This window comes from Neopelma chrysocephalum, unplaced genomic scaffold, assembly GCF_003984885.1.
Source record: "Neopelma chrysocephalum unplaced genomic scaffold, ASM398488v2 Primary Assembly neopelma1_60, whole genome shotgun sequence".
Taxonomy (NCBI): domain Eukaryota; kingdom Metazoa; phylum Chordata; class Aves; order Passeriformes; family Pipridae; genus Neopelma; species Neopelma chrysocephalum.
This window is the reverse complement of record NW_020897715.1, coordinates 14,468,171-14,492,202: the sequence shown is the minus strand read 5'-3', so window position 1 is coordinate 14,492,202 and position 24,032 is coordinate 14,468,171. Positions and strand designations below refer to the sequence as shown.

Sequence of the window (24,032 nt, the reverse complement as noted above, 5' to 3'; positions counted from 1 at the left end):
GTCTGTGGGAGCTCAGTGCTAGAGAAGTGGGAAGAAAATCCAGGCCAGAATGCCATAATGTCACTTCACAAAGAAATCTGATCATGCTGAGACAGCCACCCCTCCCACCCCCATTTGTAACCCTCTCTGCTGGATTTTGTCTGCCATTTAGCAGCAAAAGTGACACTAAATGCAAGGTTTGGCACAATCAGTGTTGTCTGCAGCTGGAATAGGAGCACGATCAGGCAGATAGTGATATTTCTACTGCTGTATAACCTGGGAATTTAGAATGACCCTGTGCAACTTCTTAAATCTCAAAAGTTTCCCACCATCACACCTAAGTTCAGATAGGTACAGTGGGTGTGAAGCTGAGATGTTCGGCAGGGAGCTGTGTCTTTCCACACCCATTATTCAGAGTGCCTGCTACTGCTGACACCACACAAGATGAGGTGTTTCTTGCTTACTCGGTGGTACTCAAGCTTCACTTTGGGCTGGCACCTCTCACACATCCCAGAGGGTCGTGCACTCCCTCACACTTACCTAAATTCAAGTATGCCTATTACCTGAGCCATGTGGAAGAAAGGAGGAGTGCACCCAAACTCACATCTCCTTTTCCGAAGGCTGCACAGGACAGAGCTTGTGATCCTGTGGTTAGAAAGTATGCATTGCAAAGGCTTCATGCACATGAGAGGAAGGCTGGAAAACGTGCATGAGATGTGAGCTTACAAGACACTGGGCTCTTTGCTCATCCTCTCAGCCAACTCTGCTTGCCCAAAGCTCCTGCTCTACCTCAGGGATTGCATGATCAGTAGGTCCAGTTCTTCCAGGGCAGTTTATACTCTCCATCTCCCTATGCAGCTGTTGAAGCTAAATTACTCACTATAGAGGCTGACACAAAGGTAAGGCCTCTGGCTGGCCAAGACTTCAAGCAATACAAATTTAAAGGCATGAGGAGGAGGAGTGGAAGGAGGGAGGGGCTTCTTAGATTACAGTTGCCTCTGACCCAAGGTCCTGAGCCAAGAGGATTGTCAAGATTAGAAACATTATCTGCATTCAAATCCCACTAGCATTATGGAATCAGAAAATACTGTAAGGGGATATATAAATGCTTGATACTGTAATGAGTAGGGGGCAACTAGCCAACTGCTGTGCCTCTGGCATACTCCATGTTTTACTGCCATATGGGGTTGAAGTATAGGTGTGGGAACATATCTTCACCTACGCACTGGTCAGACTCACCTGCTGCAGTGGAAAGCAGGGAAAGCGAGGCCCTGCATAGCTGGCACTTTCAAAAGCCACCACATAGGTACTGACACCCTGCAAGGGTCTCCTGCCCCCAGGAACTGCCACAGTAGAAAGAGCGAAAGAGCTAAAGAGCTAAAGTCTCATGTTACACAAAGAGTTCCCTGTTGTGAGACAGTGCTCTGAGGACAGCACAGGCTGTACTGCTTTCCTCATTGTCTCATTAGCATGAAGGTCTCAGCAGAGGAGCCAGGGTGCCTGCTTGGCTCCCAGCTCTGTCCCCTCATACAAACATAACCCACAGGCACACACACCCTGTACACATGCATGCTCCTATATACACACACGGTTGCACATCTTCTGTCGGGACGAGCCTCTTCAGAGGGACATCTCTAAACATTCATATCCACAATACATACACCTCCAAGAGACAGTCTTGCTAGACACAGTCACACAAGCCCTGCCACACCAACGGGCACACCTCCAGCATTACTGTGGCCATTTTTGACTACTGAGCACTCCCAGAGTCTCATATAAAGAGGCTTTCATCACATCATCCATGTTTTCTTGACACATTTACTCTTTCCCAGCAAGATCCCACGCTCACAGCTACATGGCTACACCCACACCCCTCCAGACTTACCTTGTGAGAGCTGCATAGTGACATACATGACTCCTGATCAATGCCTCCTCTCTTCCAATCAACCCAACCACTTGTTTGTAGCAGGTGTTGCAGCTTTTCTGCACATTTCTGACCTTCAAACACCCACAAGAAACCTTAACCATCTTCTGTGTGCAGGGGTCAAGAACTATTGGGCTTAAACTGCCCTGACTTTGTCAGGTGCATGGCTGACATAACTCTGAGTAGCTAGATCAAGTATCAACTGGAGTGGTCATGACTGAACAAGTCTTCTTCCCTTGGGATTTCTGTGTTTTACCTCTGATCACAGAACAGCCAGAGCTTCAAGCACTGACTCTGAGGAACCTCTTGCTGGTGTGCACAACTGCCAACAAGCATGCTGACAATGTCCCAGAAAGCTGATGATCCTACAGGCTCCATCCCCCCATCTGTCCAGGAAAGACAGATACCCATAATGGGTGATCTTCTCTCACCACTGCTCACTTGGTGATGTCTAGAGAGCTCACAAGAGGTGTCCATCTCTCACAGCAATATTGGGTGCCAACTGCTCTCAGGTGCTCTGAGATGTACAGCTGTGGCCTGAGCCAGGAGATGGAATGCCAGACCAGTCAAACCAGTACTCAGATGCCTCATCATTGGATATGTAAACATGAATCGGTGCTCTGCCTCATTCAGGCAGTGACCATGGCACAGGCCCCGAACGTGCAGCCTTACCTTTGTTTTAAAGCACTGGCAAAGAGCAAGGAAAGAGCACTGAAATGCCTGTTTCCTGTGTAACAGAAGCACCCCTTTTGCTTCACATGGTGTCCCCTTAAGAACAACAGGGCAGATAGCCACAGGGGGTTCAGGGCTGCAGTGATGCTGTGGAGGGTGGTGGAGACTATGTCCTCCTGGAGGGCTTTGGGACAGGCCTGGGGATGCGTATTTGTTGGAAGGAAGGAAACAACCACATTCTTCATCACTCCCCTTTGCTCAAGCAAGGTCCCTGAGACCTGATCATCAAAGTGTCTGCCACCATCCTCCAGAATTTCGGGGACAGGCTGGGTGCTGAAAGCACAGGGAGCTGGCCGGCCCCATGATGCCCCATTGCACAGGCGAGGTAGCTGCCCCATGACTTTTGCTCCCTGACACCTTTAATTGCTGCTCACTCTCGCAGTGGCCAGGCATAGGCAGAAGCTATTTATAGCAGGGGAGCCACGGGGCCGCATGGTTGTGGTGGCAGCACTGCTGGGTGACATTCAAACTGGCTTTGACTCTGGGGCGAGCACTAAAAGGGGTTGGGCAGGGGGACTTCCTCATAAATCAGCCCTCTATCTCTCTGGCCATGGCTTTTCTTCTGCCCCTCTCCTACCACCAAATCCTGGCAGCTGTGCCCTAATAGGGACATTCCTATCCCAGAGGCCCCTGACCCCTCATCTCCATCATCCCCCACCCTCTGACGGGGTTGGGAGGAGGAACAGCAAGAAGACCAAGGCGTTCATGGAGCAGGAAGGGAGAGGGAGGAGGAAGAGGCTCTTACAGCTGCTTGGTGGTCTCAGAGCATCATTATCACCTTGTATGGTCTGTAGCACACTTGCAGTGGGGCTGTCAGTCACCTGGTGCGTAAGTGGACCCATTTTCCAGGGTCACTGCATCTCTAGGAGCCTATCTGGAATTCACAGGGTCTCACCCGGGGCTGCTCCCACCATGGGGCCCTTGCAGAGCTTCTCTCCTTTCCTCACATATCTATTTTCACAAAACAGGCAGGAACTCGATATCTTCAAGAGGCCCCTTCGTCAAAAATGGTGGGAACAGGGGGCAGTTGTTCAGAGAAGCTGTGAGAGGTAAACACGAGCATGGCTGGGATTAGATGCATTTCTTTAGCGAAAAGAGGGGACCAGGATCTGGGGGGCTACTGAAGCCTGGACAGGAGACATGACTTCAATTATTTCATAGGAAAGTGAGCCTATTTTGGCCACCCCATCGTGTGCATGAAGGAAACATGATGCTGTAGTATCCTGCATCCCATCCAGTTTGCATCCACTGCTGCCTGGCAACATGCATTTCAAGAGTTAAAATGCTGGTGGTGCCCACACATTGCACTCCCCTGAAGGAGGCCAATAAGGCACCAAGGAGGAAACAGCTTTTGCTTTGTGTCAGTAGCACGGGTCTTTTTCTTCCAGCCGTGCCCACTGCTTTAGTGTTCCTGATTCAGTCAGGAGCCCTCTCCCAATGCCAGTCTCAAACAGCTGCGAACAGCATGTGGTAGTGCCAGCAAATCCCTGCTGCAACACAATGGGAAGAAACCCAACCCTTGTGACCTCTGGTTATCTCAGCAGAGAGGCAGCATGTGACACATCCCACTCACTGGTGCTGTTCAAAAGCAGAATATGGGTCACTTGTGTCTGTCATGCCATGCTAGTGGGGCATGATGCCCTTTAGCTACCCTGTGGTGTCAATGCTGCTAATGTTGGGCTCTCTGATTCCTCCCACAGCTGGCAGCTCAGGTCCTGGAGCCCAGAAGCATTGGTTTTGGGATGGTGGACTCCAAGAAGGATGCCAAACTTGCAAAAAAATTAGGTGAGTTCTATGACTGATATTTCTGGAACAGCTTGGAGAGACTGTGGGAGTGATGTCCAACAGCCAGCCCCATAGAGGGCAGCCAAATCCTTGTTACCAGGATGGGGAGGATGTTGGTGGCACTTGCACACTGACTACCTGCCCACTTCACCAAGGGCAGGATCAAGTAGAGGGGTAGGGCTGCGGATGAGAGGGATGAACCCAGAAAGACCCTTGCAGCAAAAACCTTGTTGTCTGAGAGTACCAAAACCAAACTGAATCAAGTGAAAAAGAAAGGCAATTCATGCCGTAGTGATGACAAGGTGTAAGCTCACAGCTTGCTGTGCAGGAACAGTAAATAGATGCTATGGAGTAACTTCATGCTCTTCCTACATAGAGACATGACTGACACAGTGGTACAGAATCAGAACATATGGGGAAATAACATAGGTCCCCAAAGGTCACAGGGTGACCTCTGTCAACAAAAGGGGGAGCCACAGCCTTGCAATGGTTTGGCAGCCAGGTGCCAACTGTTCTGGTTTGCTCCCCAGAGCAAAAGAGGAAACTTGTTCTAAAGGTGGAAAGATGCTGCACTGCCCAAGCATGGACACAGTTGCCTTACAGGGACTGATCCCTTCATATTTTAGCCTACAAAACAATATGGAAATACTATGGCACATAAATAAAAGAGCACACAAATATACCACTAGGTTTAATGTCAGAGAGTGTTTAGACATACCAGAGTGTAATTTTCTTTCCTAAATTAGAGGCTGTGTGTGGTAGTGGGAGCTCAACTAAAGACAAGAGCTTTTGCTCCTCTGAGAAGGAACAAACTACCAACCACCTTGACCTGTGGTACTCTGCTGTCCTGCATTACAGGAGGCCAGTGCTGCTGATTTTGGAGCCTCCAATGAAGTGCGGTGGCACTCAGTCCTCAGTGCAGTGATATTGCATTCACATCTGCCTCCTGCTGTCTGTGGCATCTCTCCCATTGGTTTCTAACCCTTTTGCCAAGGCCAGATAAGCCTCAGACAGTTTGAAGCTCACTTTCAGATCACTGTTGATGTTCATACAATCCAGCCTTCTCCAGACAGTGAGCACAACCCTCATGAAAATCCATTTTCCATAGTGACAGGTTGTTAAAATCTGAGCTGTCAGTTAGAGCCCAGTATATACTGCAAGATAGATAGCCAAGATAAAACAAGTTCCTGGTACAGAATTTTTCCAGATGAGGCCAAACTGTGACCTGAATGAAAAGTTCAACATTTGGGAAGAAGTTAGCCCCAGTTCTGGCTGAGGTTTGTTCCTGCGCCATCAGTCAGGAGATTGCTCAGGTTGTTTCTAAGTAGACCAACACAGTTAACTGGCAACTGCATTTTCCCAGACAGTATTGCCGGAATAACAAGCAAGATACTCTGCAGTAAAAATGCTTTTAGTGACATGTTAACCACGTTATGTTTCCTGTCTCCTTCTTTCAGGCTTGCTTGAAGAGGGAAGTCTCTATGTCTTTAAGGATGAGCGGCTGATCGAATTTGATGGGGAACTGGCCACAGATGTCTTGGTGGAATTCCTCTTGGATGTAAGCACAGATAAGCTCAGAGCTAGATAAAGCCTCTCAGAGAAGACTTTGCAAATACTGAGTTTGCTAAAAAACACAAGTGTATCTTTGTTTGAAATGCCATCTGTTTGCTACTCACTGGTAGAGATGGCATTTGCCATCTTCCTCAGTACTTGTCTGACCATGAGTTCACAGGGAAGCTAGTATCTTTATATGCTACCAACCTCTTATGTCTTGGAGACATTATGCCCTCTTTCTTGTTTATGGAATATTTGAATGGAAGTCAACAACAATCCCACACTATTTTTTTTTTAAAGAAAAGTTAATTTCAAAAAAAGAATGTTCAAGAAGTAGGATTCGTATAGAGCAACTAAAAAGAGCCTAGTGCATTGAAAAGGCCTTATGCTGCAAACTATTTTCCCATTTCTAGACACATAGAACATAATATCTTTTCAGGCAGCTTCCCAAATTGCACTGCCATGAGTGAGAGAAGGTCAAGGCCCTAGGACTAAGTGCCCTTGGGTCACTTTGTGCACGGGCACAATGATGTACTCACCTTTGTGCCTAAATGCAAAAAAGATGCTGAATCCCCCATCAATATGTTGCACTTCTCTTTTTTTACATTTTATTCCTAGGAAAGGCAACAGCCCAAAACCACGGTCTTTGCTTTGTAATGAAAACATTTTGCGGTGGTTTGGCTTTCCTTTGAAATGAGATTCCTTTATAAGCAGCCATGCAGTAATGCAGATAAGGGAGGTAAGGCGAGCAGTGGAGCTGGCAATGTTTGTTTCCCAGGGTGGCAGGTTGCCTACATGGTCACCTGTGGTGCAGGACTGCCGGTGAGAAGAAGCACAGCCAGGGAAGAGAAACAGATACCTAGAACCTCAGCTCTTCTGTGACAATGTCTGTGGCTGCATGCATCAGGTGTTGTGGCCAAAACACATACTATGGATTCAGGGACAGAAATGGGCATCTGCCCCACTCAGGAGGGCCACAGACAGGTTAGGGCTTTGCCATGACCCTGCAGCAGTGGGATCCCTGGTTCCCATGGCTCAGGCCCCTATGGCAGCAGGAAACTGCACATACTGCTGTGGGTGCAGCAGAGGCACAGCCTCATGTTGGAGCATTGCTCACCAGGAGTGCAGTGTAAGGTGCTTGATGAGGTTTAGCTTGCTATGCCTTGTGGTGTGACGCTGAAAAATCAGGTTCTGTGAAAAAGAAGAGACCAAGGATTTCTATTTGGGCATTTTCCACTCAAGAGAAAAAGTACTTGGCAGAGTAATAGCAGGTAAAGCAGGGAAATAAAACCAAACACATTTGTGATGCCTCAGCAGCCTGATCTGAAACCTGAGGTTCTCTCCGAACCACAGATTCTCTCCTCCTCTGTAGGCTGTACAGTGGCCTGCCTGTTTTTCTTTTCCTCTAGTGAAAACGCACCTGATTTATACCAGTATTATTGGGCAAAATAATCAGACTGAATCTTTTCACCGGCAGTGAAACAAAGTCTGAATCAATGGCAGGCTAAAGTGCCAGATAGGTCTTCCAATTTCCTCATCAACACTGTGATGTGTGTGGGGCCAAAGCCTTGGTTTAAACCATTCTTCATAGGAGCATCAGCCAGGAAAATTCACCTCCAGACTTTCCACTGTTCCAAACCTCTGTTTGGCCACCCTCTGGTGCGCTGATTTTAATATTTTCCAAAAGCAAGTTCTTTGCAATGAACTTTTCTGCCAAATGACACTTGAAAACAAGTATATATAGATATAGGTATATATGTATCACTTACAGAAGCTCACAGTATTCATACCAGCTCCTTTCAACTGCTCTTCCTTCTTCTCATCCTCCCTAAAGCCAGCTGCAATTGCTACCCCTCATCTCTCATCAGAGCAGGTCCCTCAGCATCCATTCAGGTTACCCTGTCCTCTATCAGCCTCCCTCTGGATGCTTTCACCTATGCAGGGAACCTACTAACGTCTCCCTTTGAAGGTGACCCACATCTCTCGGTTCCTCACATTAAGGCAGAGAGCACTAATTAGGGTTTCCAACAGCGAAGAAATTGGGTGACCCCTTTCTCCTCGCTTAGGCTGCTTGTGACCCACCCTACCAGGCATAGATTGGTGTTGCAAATCACTGTGCTATCACATGCATTTGTCATGGCAGTTGCTAGAAGACCCTGTGGAGGTCATAAACAGCAAGCTGGAGCTTCAGGCCTTTGACCAGATCGATGATGAAATCAAACTCATCGGCTACTTTAAAGGAGAAGACTCTGAACGTAAGATGAATATGTTCCTGTGGGGCTTAGAGCCTGGCTGGGGGCTCAGGGGGCCGGGCATTGGTTGTTCTGCATGAACATTGAGGGTGTTAGGGGTATATGGCAGGGTGTGACAGTGAAAATTGATGGAGGATAAGGTGAGGTTGCAGACAAGTTTCTGCTGGTGTTATGCATGAGCCCATTCACACCAACAGCTGTGACCCTTCTGCAAGGAGTCTGCTGGTAAGAGAAGAGGGCCATAATCCAGGGCTCCTAAAGTAAAGTAAGTTTACCTCACCCAAAATCAGCTGAGGTTACAGCTACACTGGATAAGGAAATTCAGTAATAAGTACTTTGAAGAGAAGTGGGAAAACCCTGTTGTAAAGATCTCCTGCCAGGCTGGAACCCAGCACTGTGCTGTTAGGAGTAACAGTAAAAACATACCTTGTTCCTGTAGCTTGTTTCCCCTCCTCCTGCAGCAGGACAAGCATGCCTAATAATGCTTGGTGACTGCTTAGGGAATGGCGGCAATCATTAATGCTGGAGCAATTCCATATATTTCCCAGGCTGAACTACCTCTGGACCTGCTTCACAGGGCTGCTGATTTCAGCCACAGTTAAGTCAGGCTTGCTGGGATCTGTAGTTTTCCTGAGCGCCGTGGAGCTGTGCAGCATGTTGCTCCACTTGAAATGGTCCTTCTGTGTAAACCCTGAAAGGGTGGAAGAAACATAGGGCTATCATCTGTTGGAGTTTGCAATAATTTATATTTGTTCTTCCCTGATGCCTCCTGTGCTGATCAAACTGTGGTCAGCTGTCTGTGAAATATCTTCTTCATTCCCCTTTTCTCCTTCCAGATTTCAAGGCATTTGAAGAAGCTGCTGAACAATTCCAGCCGTACATCAAGTTCTTTGCTACTTTTGACAAAGGGGTAAGCACCCACAGACCTAAATGGGAGCTCATAGATGCCACCACCTGTTTTCTGAGAGCTCAGGATGTTCCCAGATTTATTATCTGGTTCCAGCTTCTCATTTTCAGTGTTCCTGTATTTTGTGGTATTCGTGTCCACATTGGGATTTGGCTCTATCACAAGATAAAAGGCCATTTCTGCAGCATGGAGGGAGGTCCTGGTATGGGTTTGGAAACCAGCTCCACTAGGTCTGCAGGACCTTGAGTCTGGCTTTGCTCTACTCCAGTGCTTGACACCAGTAGTGGAGAGAGCATCAGTGGGTTTTTAACCAAGGAAAGATCCATTCTGTTTAGTGGGCTATCTCTAGGAGTGCACTCTGAGGTAGAACAAGCACCTTGATCTCAGCTCTGACACTAGGAGAGACTCTGGGTAGGCAAAGAGGCACATCAGGCTCCCTCACCTCTGACTATCTGCATTGTAACAGGTTGCCAAGAAGCTAGGTCTCAAGATGAATGAGGTGGACTTCTATGAACCATTTATGGATGAGCCTGTTCACATCCCTGATAAACCTTACACAGAAGAGGAGCTGGTTGAATTTGTGAGAGAGCACAGAAGGTAGGTAGCGTACAGGATGCTCCTGGACAAGGAAAGTGTGTCATTGCAACCTTGCGTCTCTAGGGCAACCCTCTCAGAAAAAAATAGCATGACAACCACCTTTTCCATGATTTGCTGACCCAGGTTGGAGATTGTGGCTGTTTTTTCGCTACTCCCAGAGGTAAAAGTATCTCTGTAGCAATCAGAGCTCACTACAATGGGGCTGTGACAACACAGCCTCCTCTTTCCCTAGTTAGTCCTCCTTCAAAAAGCTGGGAGGCTTGAAAGCAGTGGAGAGTGGAAACCTTGGCCTACTTGCCCATGCTTTTAATTTAGGTCTATATAGAAGATAATCTTCTCCAAGGCCTCTCTAGTCAAATCCAAATCTGTCCAGTCCTATCCTTCCCCAAAACAGCTTCACTAATGGCTATATTCCTCTCCTAATATCAGGTATAGTTGGAGGCAGGCTCTGAGCTTAGACCGAGCTCGGAGGAACTGCGATGGACTAAGAGACTCCTGCTGACAAAGGGCACAGAGAGGCAGCCACTGCTGTCGTGGCTGTGTTGAGCCTCATGTGGCAATGGTGCTGAGCACCTACAGTGTTTGATCAACCCAGCAGGAGTTGTGGATGCTCCATGCTTTTTGCAATCAGGTTTATTGCACAGTTGTTCAGGGACTCAGCTACCAATCTTTTGGAAGTCACCGGAGAGGCTGACCCTGTGGAAAAGGGTGAGGTTAAATATACAGGCACAGCTACCGATAAGGTGCTGTGTTTTTACACCCCTAAAAACACCATGCAGGATAATAGCACAGTTAACCTGCTGCTCCTGCAATAGCATTTCCCAGCAGACATTCAAGGGACCAGGCCAGAGTTTGAGGAAAGCAGGGCCATTGAATTAGAGGGGGATCTCAAATTGGGCTCCACTGGAGGTTTGTGTTCACCCACAGAGGGTTTAGAGACAGAAGATCATCTCTGGAATCCACAACTCACCAGACTTGAAAACAGAGCTCTGCTTTTTATGAAACATGAAAGGCTCCTCTATCTCCCATGTACTTGCAATTCACTTTGCTGACCTCCGGGACTTCTTGACCTCAGTCCTTTCCATCTTTTTTTTCCAAGCTCTTTCTGTCAAGCAGTAGCATCAGGAGGCTGATTAAGCACAATCAGCTAAATGCTAGCCTAATAAGGCAAGCTCTCCACCACCACAAAATTGCAGTGGAATGCCCTGAAGTCTTATATATTTAAAGATGCTACGTGGTCCTTGCTAGGATCAAGGGGGTGGACCATGCATTTTGCAAGTGCCAAGGCTCAGAAGAGAATTAAAAGGAGTCTTGTAAAATCGGATGCCTGAAATCCCAAACCCACCAAGGTGCTGCTGTGGCAGGGGAGGAACCCTGGGGTGACAGTGATATGTTCCTAGCAGTTAATGCTGAGCCTCTCAGAGCAGAAGTACTTCTTCCTGCCTTGCCACCAATAAAGGACCTAAAGCCACAGATGGGAATTAGTCAGACATGGAGATGATCAGACCTGTAGACTAAAATGAAGTAATCTCAGCAGCTGCCACATGCTGGTTCCCTGTAGGCAACTTGGCAGGGTATTCTCTGCAAGAAGGTATAGAGGACCACTGACCTCCTCCCCCTCACACAACAGATTTTCTCCCTTCATAGGCATGGACTAACCCCCTTCTGAGGTGCAACGCCCCACTGCCACCTCACCATCCCACTAAAGGACCCATGTCATATCAATGGGGAAAGCTACTACTGGTCAGCAGCATCCAGGCTCTTTGTCATGCCTTAAAGAGCCCTTACAAAAATGGCTCCCCACTACTGTGCCCAAGCAGGCTTCACTATCACTTCCTCCAGAAACTGGGATTTGCTGCGCTTCTATCGCAGCCTCAAGACAGGATGTGAAGCAGGTGCCCAGGAGGAGCCCACACACAGCCTCCCAGCTGAGGCTTCTCCAGGCAGCTGCAGACTGTGGTGGGAAAGTTCATCCTCTCCTAAGCAGGTCAGAAAGTCAGTGTTCAGCATGGTGGCGTGACTTGTCCAAGGCTGCACAGCAGATGGGTGTCCATCTGGGTGCAGAGACCAGGCACTGGGACTCCAAGGTCTCAGCCCAGATTTTGCTCCCAGTTGCACAAAACCAAATTACACAGTAGCTCCTCTGCTTGCAGCAAGAGGCCTCTGGGTTTATGCCTGTTTCACATGCAAAATGCTGGGGTTGGACCCCCAGTTCTCTGCAATTGTGGTGTAGCAACCTGGGGGACTGAATTCTGCTCCCTCTTACTTAACAAAACCCCACTTACTTCACTCCCTCCAGCATAGGGAGGTATCCAGAGCAACAACACAACAATCAATACCTGTGGGTGTGATCAAATCCTTCCCACTGAGTTTCCTTTCCCCAAGTGCTTCCCTCAGAGAACAGCTTAGGGAAAGTATCTTGAAAGCCAGCTACAATTATGCCTAAATACGTAATATGCTTTCACCTGATATAACCTCTGGGTTTGGACTATTAACATTGAGAGGATTGCTGGGTCAAAAATTGTATGTCTTATTGGATATTTCTTCAATTTCTATAGTAGTTTCTACCTTATTTCTATTTTGATGCTGAAAATACCTTACTGTAATGAGTTCAGCAGCTGAATTATGCATTGCATCAAAAGACCATTCCTATTTGTTCAGTTTATACCTGCTACCTAATAATTTCTCTGGACACCTACTAACTCTTGTGTCAAGAGGAACAATGACTAATACTTTAGGTAATCTGTAGGGAGAGAATTGCAGAATATTCTGAGTTGAAAGGAACCCACAAGGATCATCGAGTCCAACTCTTAATTGAATGGCACATACGGGGACCAAACCCATGACCTTGGCATTATTAGTGCCATGCTCTAAGATATTCACTTTTTTTACCATTCTTGATTTTTTAGACCTCCTGCCAAATCCCTCTTCTGTCACCTCCTTTACAAGATAAAGAATTCTTATCTATTTAATCTTCACCAAATAGAGATCATTCTACACCTTCACTCATCACTACCACGTTTCCATGTGCCTTTTTCAGTTGTTCACGTCATTTCTGTGGTGGGATGACCAGAACTACACATACATTCACTGTGGAGGTGCACAGTGTAGCTCTCCATTGTCATAAGGGTATGATATGTCCTTCTCCTTAGTAATTTCCCAACTGTTTGTAACCTTCTTTTTGCCATTTTCCTTTGGAGTTGATGCTTTCTCAATTTGTTACAACTTGCCCCCTTTCCTGAGAGGCAATAATTAATTACAACTAATTTAGAACCCACTGTTGCACCTGTATAATCAGGGCTGGTTTTCTGCAAGTGTGTTACTTGCTATATGACTGTTTATCATGCAGACACTCAAGTTTCAAGATATCCCTCTGTATCACCTCTGTTGATCATCAAAGAATGGATATGATAAGCAAATCTTCCTATTTCCCATCTTTTTCAGACTATATGAGAATATGTTATGCATGTGATCATGCCAAAGAATATGCTCTCAATTGGTTAATTTCCTCTGTCATGAAAACTGAACGTTCATCTTCACCCTTCAACGGTATTAATCCTCAGGAGGATCCTCTCCTCTGATCTAACTGCAGCTCAGTTTCCCTGAGAGTCTTTAATAACGGATCTTGTCCAATGGTTCTCCGAAGGCCACTCATCACATTCACCACCATACCTTCCCCCACTTGTTGACTTGCTCTGGGAATTCCAGAGCCACAACTTTCCTCCTAAAGGCCAAGCATCTCTTGTGCAATCACATTATGTTCCTTCAAAGGTCTCTTAGCTCTAACTTTGCTGGTAGCACTGTGCTCGTAAGGAAGTCACCCTTCCAGATCTATGGCTCCTCAGGTCCTTTAGGAAGCTCTATAAAATGCTCTTGTTGCCACTGCTCTGATAGCAGGGCAAACTGAAGTGACAGGTTACACATCTCACTTATGTCACCTGGTTCTGGCAACACACTTCTACTTCCTTTACCAATCTGTTCTAAAACCTCATAGACTGACACTTCTCTTTGCAACAGGTCCTGGGGCAGGTCAGCCACAGAGACCAGCTCTTCTGGGGGATCCTTCCTGAACACCTGATGTCATAGCAAGCAGAGGTGCAAAGGATGATTTGTGCTTGTCTTCTCTGACGAGCTTCCCGCTATGATTGTGTCTGAAAATATTTGCTCTTAATTTTTTGGTCTTTTATGAACTACTTCTCAAAAAAATTTGCTTTGACTAGTCTTAAGGTTTAAATTTTCTTCTCAGTGATTATTAGAATATAAATCTTTTTCACAGAGGTTATTCTGTCTTCTTTGCGTCAGCAGAGGTTGGAGGGATTTCTGTGCTGAAATTATACTGGGGTAAAACCAGGAGAAAACAGGGACAAAGCCTGTTAGGAATGTCCCAGAACAGAAAGACAAAAGTGAATGGGTCACCTCGTGCTCTCAGCACAGACAGAACAATCTGCCATGTGTGAGACTAATTCACCAGCACATCCCAGCATAGAGAGGCATCTCATCTTCCCAAGCATAAGTAATGGTTGCAATGACTCCAGTGGGGCCAGGGGCAGGATTTTGTCACCATAAGTAAAAGCATAAGTTGACCTACAGTGACCCCACACTTGCATTCAAACTGTGGCTTATCCAGCCACAGTCAAATGTGCCATGGTGACCATTTCTGTGTTTCTGGCAGCATCACGTGTGACAGTGCTGGATATGTCCTCAAAGAGCATTTCTGTCTTCCTTTCAGGGCCACCTTGAGGAAGCTGCGCCCAGAGGACATGTTTGAGACATGGGTAAGCACATGAGGGTGGGAAGCCCTGTGTCCCCTGCCAGCTTTCAACAAGGAACTGCTGCCCAACTCCAGTCTCTGGCTGGGCAAAACACTATCTTTCCTTCCTTCCAAAGCTACTTTCTTTCTTCTCGGAAGAAGGGAAGGCCTTGGCTGTGATGCCTAGCGCCTGAGTTCAAACAGTGTGCTCAAATGCTTTGCTCAATGCTCAGCGGTGGACAGCTGAGCTGGGTCCTGTTTGCTCCACAGATGGAAGAGAGAAAGCCAAGCAGTTTGCCAGGCAGGTGTTGTGCCTGTGTAGGGACCATGACAGAGCTGTGGAGGACGTTCTGCTGCAGGATGCTCCATCTCAGCTAATGGATATCAGTGTTGGTAGTGGGAAGATTTCAGTGGCCTGCTTGCTGGGTGAGCTGCACAGATTGTACAGGTGTCTCATGGAAATTCACAGAATCATAGATTGGTTTGGGTTGGAAGGGACCTTAAAGATCACCTAGTTCCAACCCCCTTGCCATGGCAGGTACATCTTCCACCAGATTAGATTGTTCAAAGCCCCATCCAAGCTGGCCTTGAACACTTCCAGGTATGGGGCATCCACAAATTTTCTGGACAACCTGTTCCAGTGACTCACAACCCTCACAGTAAAGAATTGATTCCTAGTATTAAATCCAAATTCCTAAATCTAAATCTACCCTCTTTCCCCCTCACCCTGTCACTACATGTCCTTGTAAAAGTAACAGAGTAGTTGTACAATTCAAAATGCAAGTGAGGGCAGGCAGTACATTTAATTATATAGATTTCAAAGCAGATGATGCATTGATTGCACTTCTTATGGTGTATGCAAGCTGCAAATCAGCAACTGTGAAGAAGTAACCAGCAGTTTAGCCCCTATCATACACAGAGGACTCTCCTGGTCTGCAGGGTTGGGGAAGAGGGGAAGAGTGAAAATGAAAGAAAAATTGTGTATAACAAGTTATCCCTTCACTGTGAATGAGTAAGATGTTAAAAGCTAGTCAGGGACCCCCAAGTCCCAGATGAATGCTGAAAAACAAAGCTGAACAGGTGCTTTACAGACACTAAGGAAGATGCAGTCATTCCTCCAGAAGGCTTGACATGTTTATAACAGCATATTCAGATGTTCCCTTGCTTGGCTGTGTAACATGAAATGCTGCGAGACTCTGAAGTGGCAAAAACCTTGGGAGTCCTTAATACAACTAGCAAGAGATAATAAAACTGAACCAGGAGTTATGAGTCACTTAGGCATGATAGCTTTTCATTTTGTTTTGAAATACAGACTCTGTATAGAACATAGCTCCCAAGATCTATTGAAGCCCCTCCAAGGTTTTTAACGGAGCTTCAGTGAGACCCAAATTTCACTTTCAAACTGAACATATTCTAAATTAGCCTCAGGAAAAGCATGAATTCACAGCGGTGGGACGTTTCTTTACCAGCAGCCTGGGAATACAGAGCTTGCCTCCATTACAAGCAGGGGACTCATACCTACAGAAGACAGAGGGCTGGATTTTGATCTCACTGGAAGTTTACAACATGCTCAATGCCTTCACTGGAGTTAGTCCAGTTTTGTTTACTGCCTTGGAGGTCAGAATAGAGCTATATTATATAGCTATATACACATAAATATATATGGCATATATACATACTTCTTATTTTACTGTCTGACAATGCTGCTGGCAAATATGAAGAAAAAGTAACAGTGCAGATTTTGCCAGCTGTAAGTGGTCTGAATTCCAAGTAAATCTGCCCAGAATGTCCCAGTGAAAACATATTCCCTGAAGACATCCACAAAGGCTCAGCATCCGCTATTGTTTTTAAAGATAATGTTTTCCACTTAATCTTTCAGGGGCTTTTTCCCTTTCAGTTTTTGATGGTGGCTTTGTCACCTCTGGGCTCAGAAGGGAAAAGAAATTAGCATTTAGATGGGAATTTTTTCTTGCATTAAAACCAATTGAAATGGAAACCGGGACCGACAGCGGGTGAGGAAGGCGAAACCGATCCATGGGATAATTCAGAGATGACATTCATAGCAGGCGGATGATGAACCGGCCAGCAGATCCATTGGCCTTTGCCAATATCATTACCCATTACTCATGTGTCTCATGGAGAAAAGCAGCCTAGCAGGCTGTCATTTCTGTCCTCCAGTCATTGGAGCCCTGAAATGAGCCCCCCACTCAATTCTTCTCTCTGCTCATAGAGAGCCTCACCTAAAGCAGAGACCCTTCACCTCCCAAAAGGGGTCCAAATGAGCCACCTTGCCTCTCATATTGTGAGAAAACCTCCTTTGCTGGCCCCTGAGGAGCATGTTCTGTGACTGAGCATGGTGGCAGATACTTGTTTCCCTGTAAACTATCCCCTGGGATCTGCAAATTGAGGAGGGTAGGTGGCCTCAGGCACGAATGGGAAGCCTATATTCCCATGCTAGAGAGCCCTTGACCTTCTCTGCAGACAAACTTTTGCCCCACACCATCAGAAGCTCCCTCACCTTGGCCATCATGGTGCACACACATTATTTTTAACTGAAGAGTTTCAGCAACACTACTCAAACTACCCACTTCAGCACCGAATACCTTCATGACTCGGCCTCACCTCAGCTTCCATTTCTGTGGTCTCAGTGGGGCTCCAGTCAAGCTTCCATTTGCAATTTTCTTGTTTGTTTGAAGGCATCCCACTGCTCTCAATCTCCAGCAACTGCCCGGACTCTGCCCTCCCTCCCTGGCCCATCAGTAATGGTTTTGTTGTTTCCAGGAGGATGACATGGAGGGTATCCACATTGTAGCCTTCGCTGAAGAAGACGACCCAGGTAAAAGACTATTTTCTTCGTTGTGTGACTCTTCATCCCTCAAGGAAGTGTATTTTCTTGTGCTTTTTTTGCATAGTGGAGCCTAGCACCCTGGCTGGGATGGGGAGCCCCAGCGTGATGGGATGGGGAGCCAGGATGCTTCTGGGTGTTTACGGTAGCAGGCATGCTAGCTGGGATTCAAATTTTGGATATAAATGGATGACTACCTGGGAAAAAAAAGTCATCCCCTCCACCCAGCACCAGAATTTTCTCCCTAACTCTGCATTCATCTTGCTGTGTGAATCTGGGAAAGTGCTTAGGTCTGGGTGTGTGATAGGTATGTGGGAAACCAGAGGCCACAAACTCCTGAAAAGCCGTGGCATCAATGCGTCTCAGAGCCATCAGCATGTCGAAATGTTTTGGCCTCTTGGGGGCTCAGTTCCTCCCTCATCACAAGAAAATAGTGACATTGTTCCACTCCATGGAAGGATTATGAGACTTAATTCATGTGTAACTAATTTCAATACCCGGGGAGGATGCCTGAAATTAAAAGCTTTATTATCGAAATAAAGCGCTGGGAGACAGCATTTTAATGAGAACTATAAACAACTCCTGTGTGCATAGGGGAGCCAGGGAAGCTGGAAACCCCACGAGCAAAAAGTGCCAGTGTGTTTGTAGGAGAGAGTTACAGCGGTTCATGTATCATTTCAGATGGTTTTGAGTTCCTGGAAATCCTGAAGCAGGTTGCCAGGGACAACACAGATAATCCTGACCTGAGCATTGTCTGGATTGACCCTGATGACTTTCCTCTGGTGAGTGGCAGAGGCTCCTTGCCTTTCTTGGTTTAATTTGTGGATGGGGTGGGTGTGGGGGTGTCTGTGCATGTGCACACACAAGTGCAGGAATCGCCATGGGAATTCAGGACAGGGAAGGATGGGAAACTGGACCACAGGCAATCCCCTTGAGAGTTTGTTGTTTGGGTCTTTTGGGTCTGCCTCCCATGAAGGTGTTATCTTGGGAACATTCCCAGAGTTGGCATTTTCCTTTGCCAGGTGTGGCAACTCAAGCTTGTGTTCAGCCTCTCTTCTCTCCCATGTACTTGTCAATGCACGTTCCTCGCACCACAGCTCAGTTGACTAAACTAGTGCAAGGGGGCATTGCAAACATCTTTTCCTGAGCTTTTTGTTTCTCACTCCTGCAGCTGATCACTTACTGGGAGAAGACCTTCAAGATCGACTTGTTCAGACCACAGATCGGGGTGGTGAATGTCACAGACGTGAGTAGTGTGTGCCCAGAAAATCCAGGGACCCCAAGATTAGGGTGCTAGAAAGGATGGGACTTGAGGTCCACAGTGGGATTTCTGCTGTTAAGTACATGTAGACCAGGCTTTTGCCCTGGGAAAAAGTGTGAAGACCTCACTATTCCCACGAGCAGTGGAGTTCGTAACAGCTCCAACGTCCGGCTTCAGGGCTTTGGTCTGAGTGTGTTTCTGTTGCTGAGTCACACAGAGACTATATTTACTGAGGACAGGACCAGCCCCTGCGGCCTAAGATTCAGGGCTTTGCCCAGTTTAGGTTTCAAGGTCTCACATTTCCACCCCAAATCACAGCATGAACCTTTATTCATTCCCTGCTGTGACAGCCTGTGTGGGATTGTGGAGGAAAAGTGTGTGTAGGGAGAAAAGAAAGCCATGCTTAGGGAAGAGAAGAGGAGAAAAAGGAGGTTGTTTTTGCAGCAGAAACAGAATGGCACAGCTTGAGCGTAGGAGGGAAAAATGGTCTCCAACAGATGACAGGGAGAAACTGTACAGCTTGAAAAAAACTAAATAAATACACAGCTTTAATAAAAGTACAGCATAAACTGGTAATCGAGGGATCCTACTGTGGTAAAGAGGGTGTGCTGGGATTCATCCAGGCCCTCCTCCTTCTTAGCCACTGGCATGCAGGTAGTGCTAGAGGGATTTGAGTGGGAAGAGGAGACCCACCCGAGCCATACGTGGTGGCAGTGAAGGGTTTCCACACCGTCCCACAGCCAGCAGCACTGCTGAGGGAGAGCTGCAGAGGCAGGTGCTGCTTTGGCACAGCTGCAGTAGTGGTGGTACCCACAGCACCCACAGCACTCACAGCTGTGCCACTGGGCCAACTTTCTAGCAGCTACTGTTTTAGCTATGGCTGCCTTCAAGCCAGCAAGCCAAGGGACTGATGTCAGGTTACCCACACACTGTGAGTTTTTAAGGCAGGTGGGAGAGGGACCCATCTGACCCTCACCAGCAGAGATCTCAGGACAGTTGCTGAGTGCAGTGTAACATGCTTCACAGCCTGACATGACTACAGAGAGAAACTGTTTTCTCCTCAGTCTGACCACAGCAGCCCAGATGATCAGAGAGCACATAATGCAGCATGCTGCAGCCTGGCTCACTTATTACCTGAGTTTATTTTTGGTGGTTAAGTGCTGGGTGTTTTAACCTCTTAAAAATGAACCTGTGTGGGTATGTAAGAGTCTCTGGAAGCAGAAATCTCTCCACTGCAGAAGTGTTTGTAAATTGGTGCTTGACTTCGTGTTTGCAATTTCAGTGTATGTGAACTTGATGTTTCATTAGAAGAGAGCAGAGAGGGATTTAAGAGTTGGGACAAATGTCTGGGGCTGGGTGCTGGTTCTGGCACCACCACTGACCCTGCTTCCAGCCTTCACATCCTCTCTCTTGTATCGCCCCAGAAAAAGAGGGACAGCAAGTGTGTACTGGGCAGTTGCACCTACGGTTAAAGCAGATGCTGTAAGACCATAAGATGGGAGATGGGATGGTGAAGGCAAAGTGGTGGTGTCATGAAGAAGGCAGAGCCCCTGGGTATTGCCCATCCCATTGATGGGGATGAGAGGCCGACTTGGGAGTCACCGAGTGGTTGCAGCGCTGGCTGGATGTGAGCTCATTACCTGTAATAGAGCAGTAATCCTCCAGATCGTGAAGACCCAGTGATTTAAGCCTTGTTAGCAGAATTGTTGAGGGAGAGACAAAAGGGAAGGGGACCAAGATAGCACTTGTCACTTCAGATCATAAGAGGAATGAACAGATAAGCCAAAAATAGAGCCGAAGTCTTCCAGTCTTTTGACCTTCTCACTAGTCCGCAGTACCTTCCTTCATTATATTTACTGCGACTGGTCATGTTTAAGTCATGTCAAAGCTACATTAAACAGAAATCAATGGAAATTCATTGAAGTGGGATTGTCAGAGGCATGAGAATCATATAGAAAGCAGTATTAAGTAAGAACATATGCCTTATTATTCAGCAGTCACTCAGAGACCTGTAAAAACTCATGCATTATCTGGCTTTGATATAGTAAATGTTTCAGGTTGTTGATTATAGTATTTGCAGTTTTTATTTCATTCCTCTTAAGTCTGTTTTTTGTTTCTCAAGAGAGAGATTTAAGAAAGTTCTAGGTTGGTGGGTGATAACTAAAACAAACATTGAGCTCATTTCATTATTTCAGTGTTACATCATAACATTCAGCCAAGTTACACAGGTACAAAGTGGGGCTTACACAACAGAGTAAAAGTAAACACTGCTGTAGGCTTCTGTGGACATAACCCCTGTGACCCCTCCTCTTCTCTAAAAACCTGCCAAAACAAACACTGGAGCTCCCGGCTGCCCCAACTGGCTCATCACATTGTAGTGGCTCAGGACTAGGGCCATGATGCTCTGCTCTGCAAAATATTGCTGCTTTATTTGCACAGCATCTTCTCTAGGTAAAATGGGGCCAGTCCTGTTCCCATTATTTAAATGTGTCACTTTTTTCCACACAAATATTCCTGAGGTTAAGGACAAGATCATTTGTGTGAAGCAAGAGCTGCATGTCTCTCCATTGTTATTTTTTATTTCAGTTTTGGTAGTTTAGGAGGAAAATATTGTATGGGAGAAATAGCTTTCCTTGAGCAGAAATTGGTCTAGAGTTTTAGCAAGCCATAAACCAAAGAGAATTAGGTACCACAGACAGGGAAAGAAGTTGGATGCATTTTCAAAAGCTGGTAGTTTTCTTCTGAGATATGAAGATCACTTGCTTCTACAACATCAAACACCTCACAGCACCTCTGCAAAATAGGATGCTGATCCTGTTTTATGGAAGGGATACAGTGAAGGGAAAGGGGCTTACCCAGGTATTTACCCAAGGAACCTACAGCAAAGCAGAGAGGAAAATCTTGATTTCCAGGCCTCAGAGACCATTCAAGCTATGCTTGCTGTCCCTGGGTAACAGTAATAATTTAGTCATCATCTTCTTACTGAATTCCCCCATCCCCTCTGGTTTATGGAAGTAATGGAGACAGCTGGAGGGAAAGAGCAAGGGGCATCAGGGCATTGGTGGTTTTCACCATTCTTCAACTGTAGCATGGCTGAGATGATCTGAGGAAAGGATCTTCCAAGAGGAGGAACCACTATCGCAGGTGGAGAGTCCAGAAAACGATCCTGAAGCAAAGGTGATGGTAAAAGTTTGGGGAGAAGGAGTGATGACAGAGAGGTGTAAAAGCTCAAAGGAAGAGGTCCCAAAAGGGCTCAGGATGGAAGGAGGGAAATGCTGTGATGTCCTATGAACTGGGGCAATGCAGGGGGAACTGGCACAGTTGGTCTCTTTGAGATCTCTTTATGTAGACTTGGAGTCTACAGAACTCCCCAGACAGAGTGAGGACAATGCCATCGGGTGGACAATGCTCTTGCTCACAGGTGTAGGCAGTGCAGGAGAGGAACAGGCAGCAGTCACACATCTCACCCAGGGCACACAGTACCGCACACCCATGTAAACCTATTGACCAGTCCCACTGCCCTGTACAACAACACTACAGAGAGAAGTGGTAATCCCAGTGCATGGGCCGAGAGGTGCCCTGGTTGAGTCTGCCCACAAGCTGTGGCAGAGAGGGAGCTAATGCCACCATCAACCCTGTATCCTACCCATGGTCCAATCCTTACTCCTACAACAGTAGTGAACCCCATCTCTTACCTGTGTCTCTGAGGGCAGCTAATCCCCCATCACCTGTCCCTGCAGGCTGACAGCATCTGGATGGACATCAGAGATGATGATGACCTGCCCACAGCTGAGGAGCTGGAAGACTGGATAGAAGATGTGCTTTCTGGGAAGATAAATACTGAAGATGATGATGACGATGACGACGATGATGATGATGATGACGATGACGACGATGATGATGATGATGATGATGATGACGATGATGATGACGATGATGACGATGACTAACTGTGACTCTGTGCAGTTTGACTTGTGGGGCTTGAGAGCCTTCCCCCTGCGGCAGGTCCCTCCATTGGAAGGCCTGTGTTTGAGCAAGCACTGCTGCTCCTCTTTGCCCCCTGCCCTGCTCCCCCTGCCCCTGCCCTTGCCGGGACCCCCTGGCCTGATTCTCAGTGGTGCTGAGCCACCAGGACTGCCCCTGCGGTGGGCAGTGCCTGCAGGCACCCAGCACCGCTGCAAATCATGCCTCCTTAGTAAGGACAATAGGAATCTGCAGGGAATCTGCCCCGGGTGTCCCAGGGCAGGAGAAAAGTGCCTGCCTGCTTGCTGCCAGAGGGACGCAGGGAGCCAGTTCATGTTTTCCATGTTCATCAGCCCAGCACTTAACATCCAAAGACCAAATCTCCCTTCAAGACATTGAGAAGGCCACTGTAAAGTTTAGTCCTTTTATTAAACACAATGCCCTTTGCAGATACTCTGCCAAGACCACTCAATCCTGCAAGTCCTGCTGCGGGAGTCCCTAGCTAATGCTAGGAGCAGCAAAATGCTTTGGGAGGGGAGGAAGGTTTTAGGGATGCTATTAAAGTTTTCAGTGATTCCACATAACAACAGGATATTCTTGTTTGGCAGTGTGATGCAAAACCAAGCACCATGCCCTCTGTCTGAACCTCTTTTCTTGAAAACTCGGGCCATGGCTGGGGAAGTGCAGGTGGTCTGATAGGAGGCATAAAAGCTCGCAAGTTCCTGAACTGCTGGAAAGGCTGATCCAGGTCTGAGCCCAATCTGAGTCCAAAATCTTGAGTTTGAAGACCATGGCACTGAGTCAAGCCAATGGAAACATCCGTAGGGGCCCACCCTGAAGCTCTCCTATTCCCCATGACCTTCTGGCTTTAGCTGACTCTTCACTCAAAGCCCATGTAGCATCTATTCCCATGACCAAGATGCTGGGAGGGAACACACTCATCCAACTAAATTTGATATTGGATGAGGTACGTCGGGCAATGAGAGGTGAATGGATTCAAGTTGTTTGGCTTTTAAGTATTTAGTTGCACAGTTACTTAACCCTGCTTAGAGACTCGGATGTCCCATAGTAGCCTGCGAGAAGCATCTTTTGATTGCAGGAGCTCAGGGTGCCAGTTTGCAGTCAAGGGGGTCACTCACAAAGCAAAGGGTCTGCAACACAGTCCTGGCGAGTGCAGCACCATCCACATGCAGGTCACTGTGGCAGCATTAAATCTCCCTGCTTTCCCATGCCAGCAGATTTCAATTGTCTTAGCTTATTAGGTTTGACAATAGTGCAATGAACAGAGAGTTCGGAGATAGTTTTATCTCTATATACACATTTATAAGGATGTTCTCTGGTTGTTCAGACTTGTTAGCATAGGTAGGGTATGCATCTCCTTTCTTGCTACAGAAGGAAAACATTGTCCTGAGACCGTTTTTTTACTGGCTTACATCAGAGGTAAGTGATATTAGGGGAAATAACTGTGCGAGGGACAGGAGAA

At 46.9% G+C, this 24,032-nt stretch overlaps 1 protein-coding gene across 1 annotated transcript in view; it reads left to right on the top strand.

Annotated features, from left to right (window-relative positions):
* The window catches only part of LOC113966462 (calsequestrin-2), a 31,877-nt gene extending 9,203 nt beyond the window's left edge, over positions 1-22,674 (top strand). The window contains exons 2-11 of the mRNA XM_027681218.1: positions 4,336-4,420; positions 5,878-5,978; positions 8,118-8,229; positions 9,063-9,136; positions 9,600-9,730; positions 14,460-14,505; positions 17,262-17,316; positions 18,007-18,107; positions 18,497-18,571; positions 22,327-22,674. Coding sequence (XP_027537019.1) covers positions 4,336-4,420; positions 5,878-5,978; positions 8,118-8,229; positions 9,063-9,136; positions 9,600-9,730; positions 14,460-14,505; positions 17,262-17,316; positions 18,007-18,107; positions 18,497-18,571; positions 22,327-22,536 — 990 coding nt within the window. The 3' untranslated portion in view covers positions 22,537-22,674. The remainder of the gene's footprint in view (positions 1-4,335; positions 4,421-5,877; positions 5,979-8,117; positions 8,230-9,062; positions 9,137-9,599; positions 9,731-14,459; positions 14,506-17,261; positions 17,317-18,006; positions 18,108-18,496; positions 18,572-22,326) is intronic.
* The last annotated feature ends 1,358 nt before the right edge of the window (positions 22,675-24,032 follow it).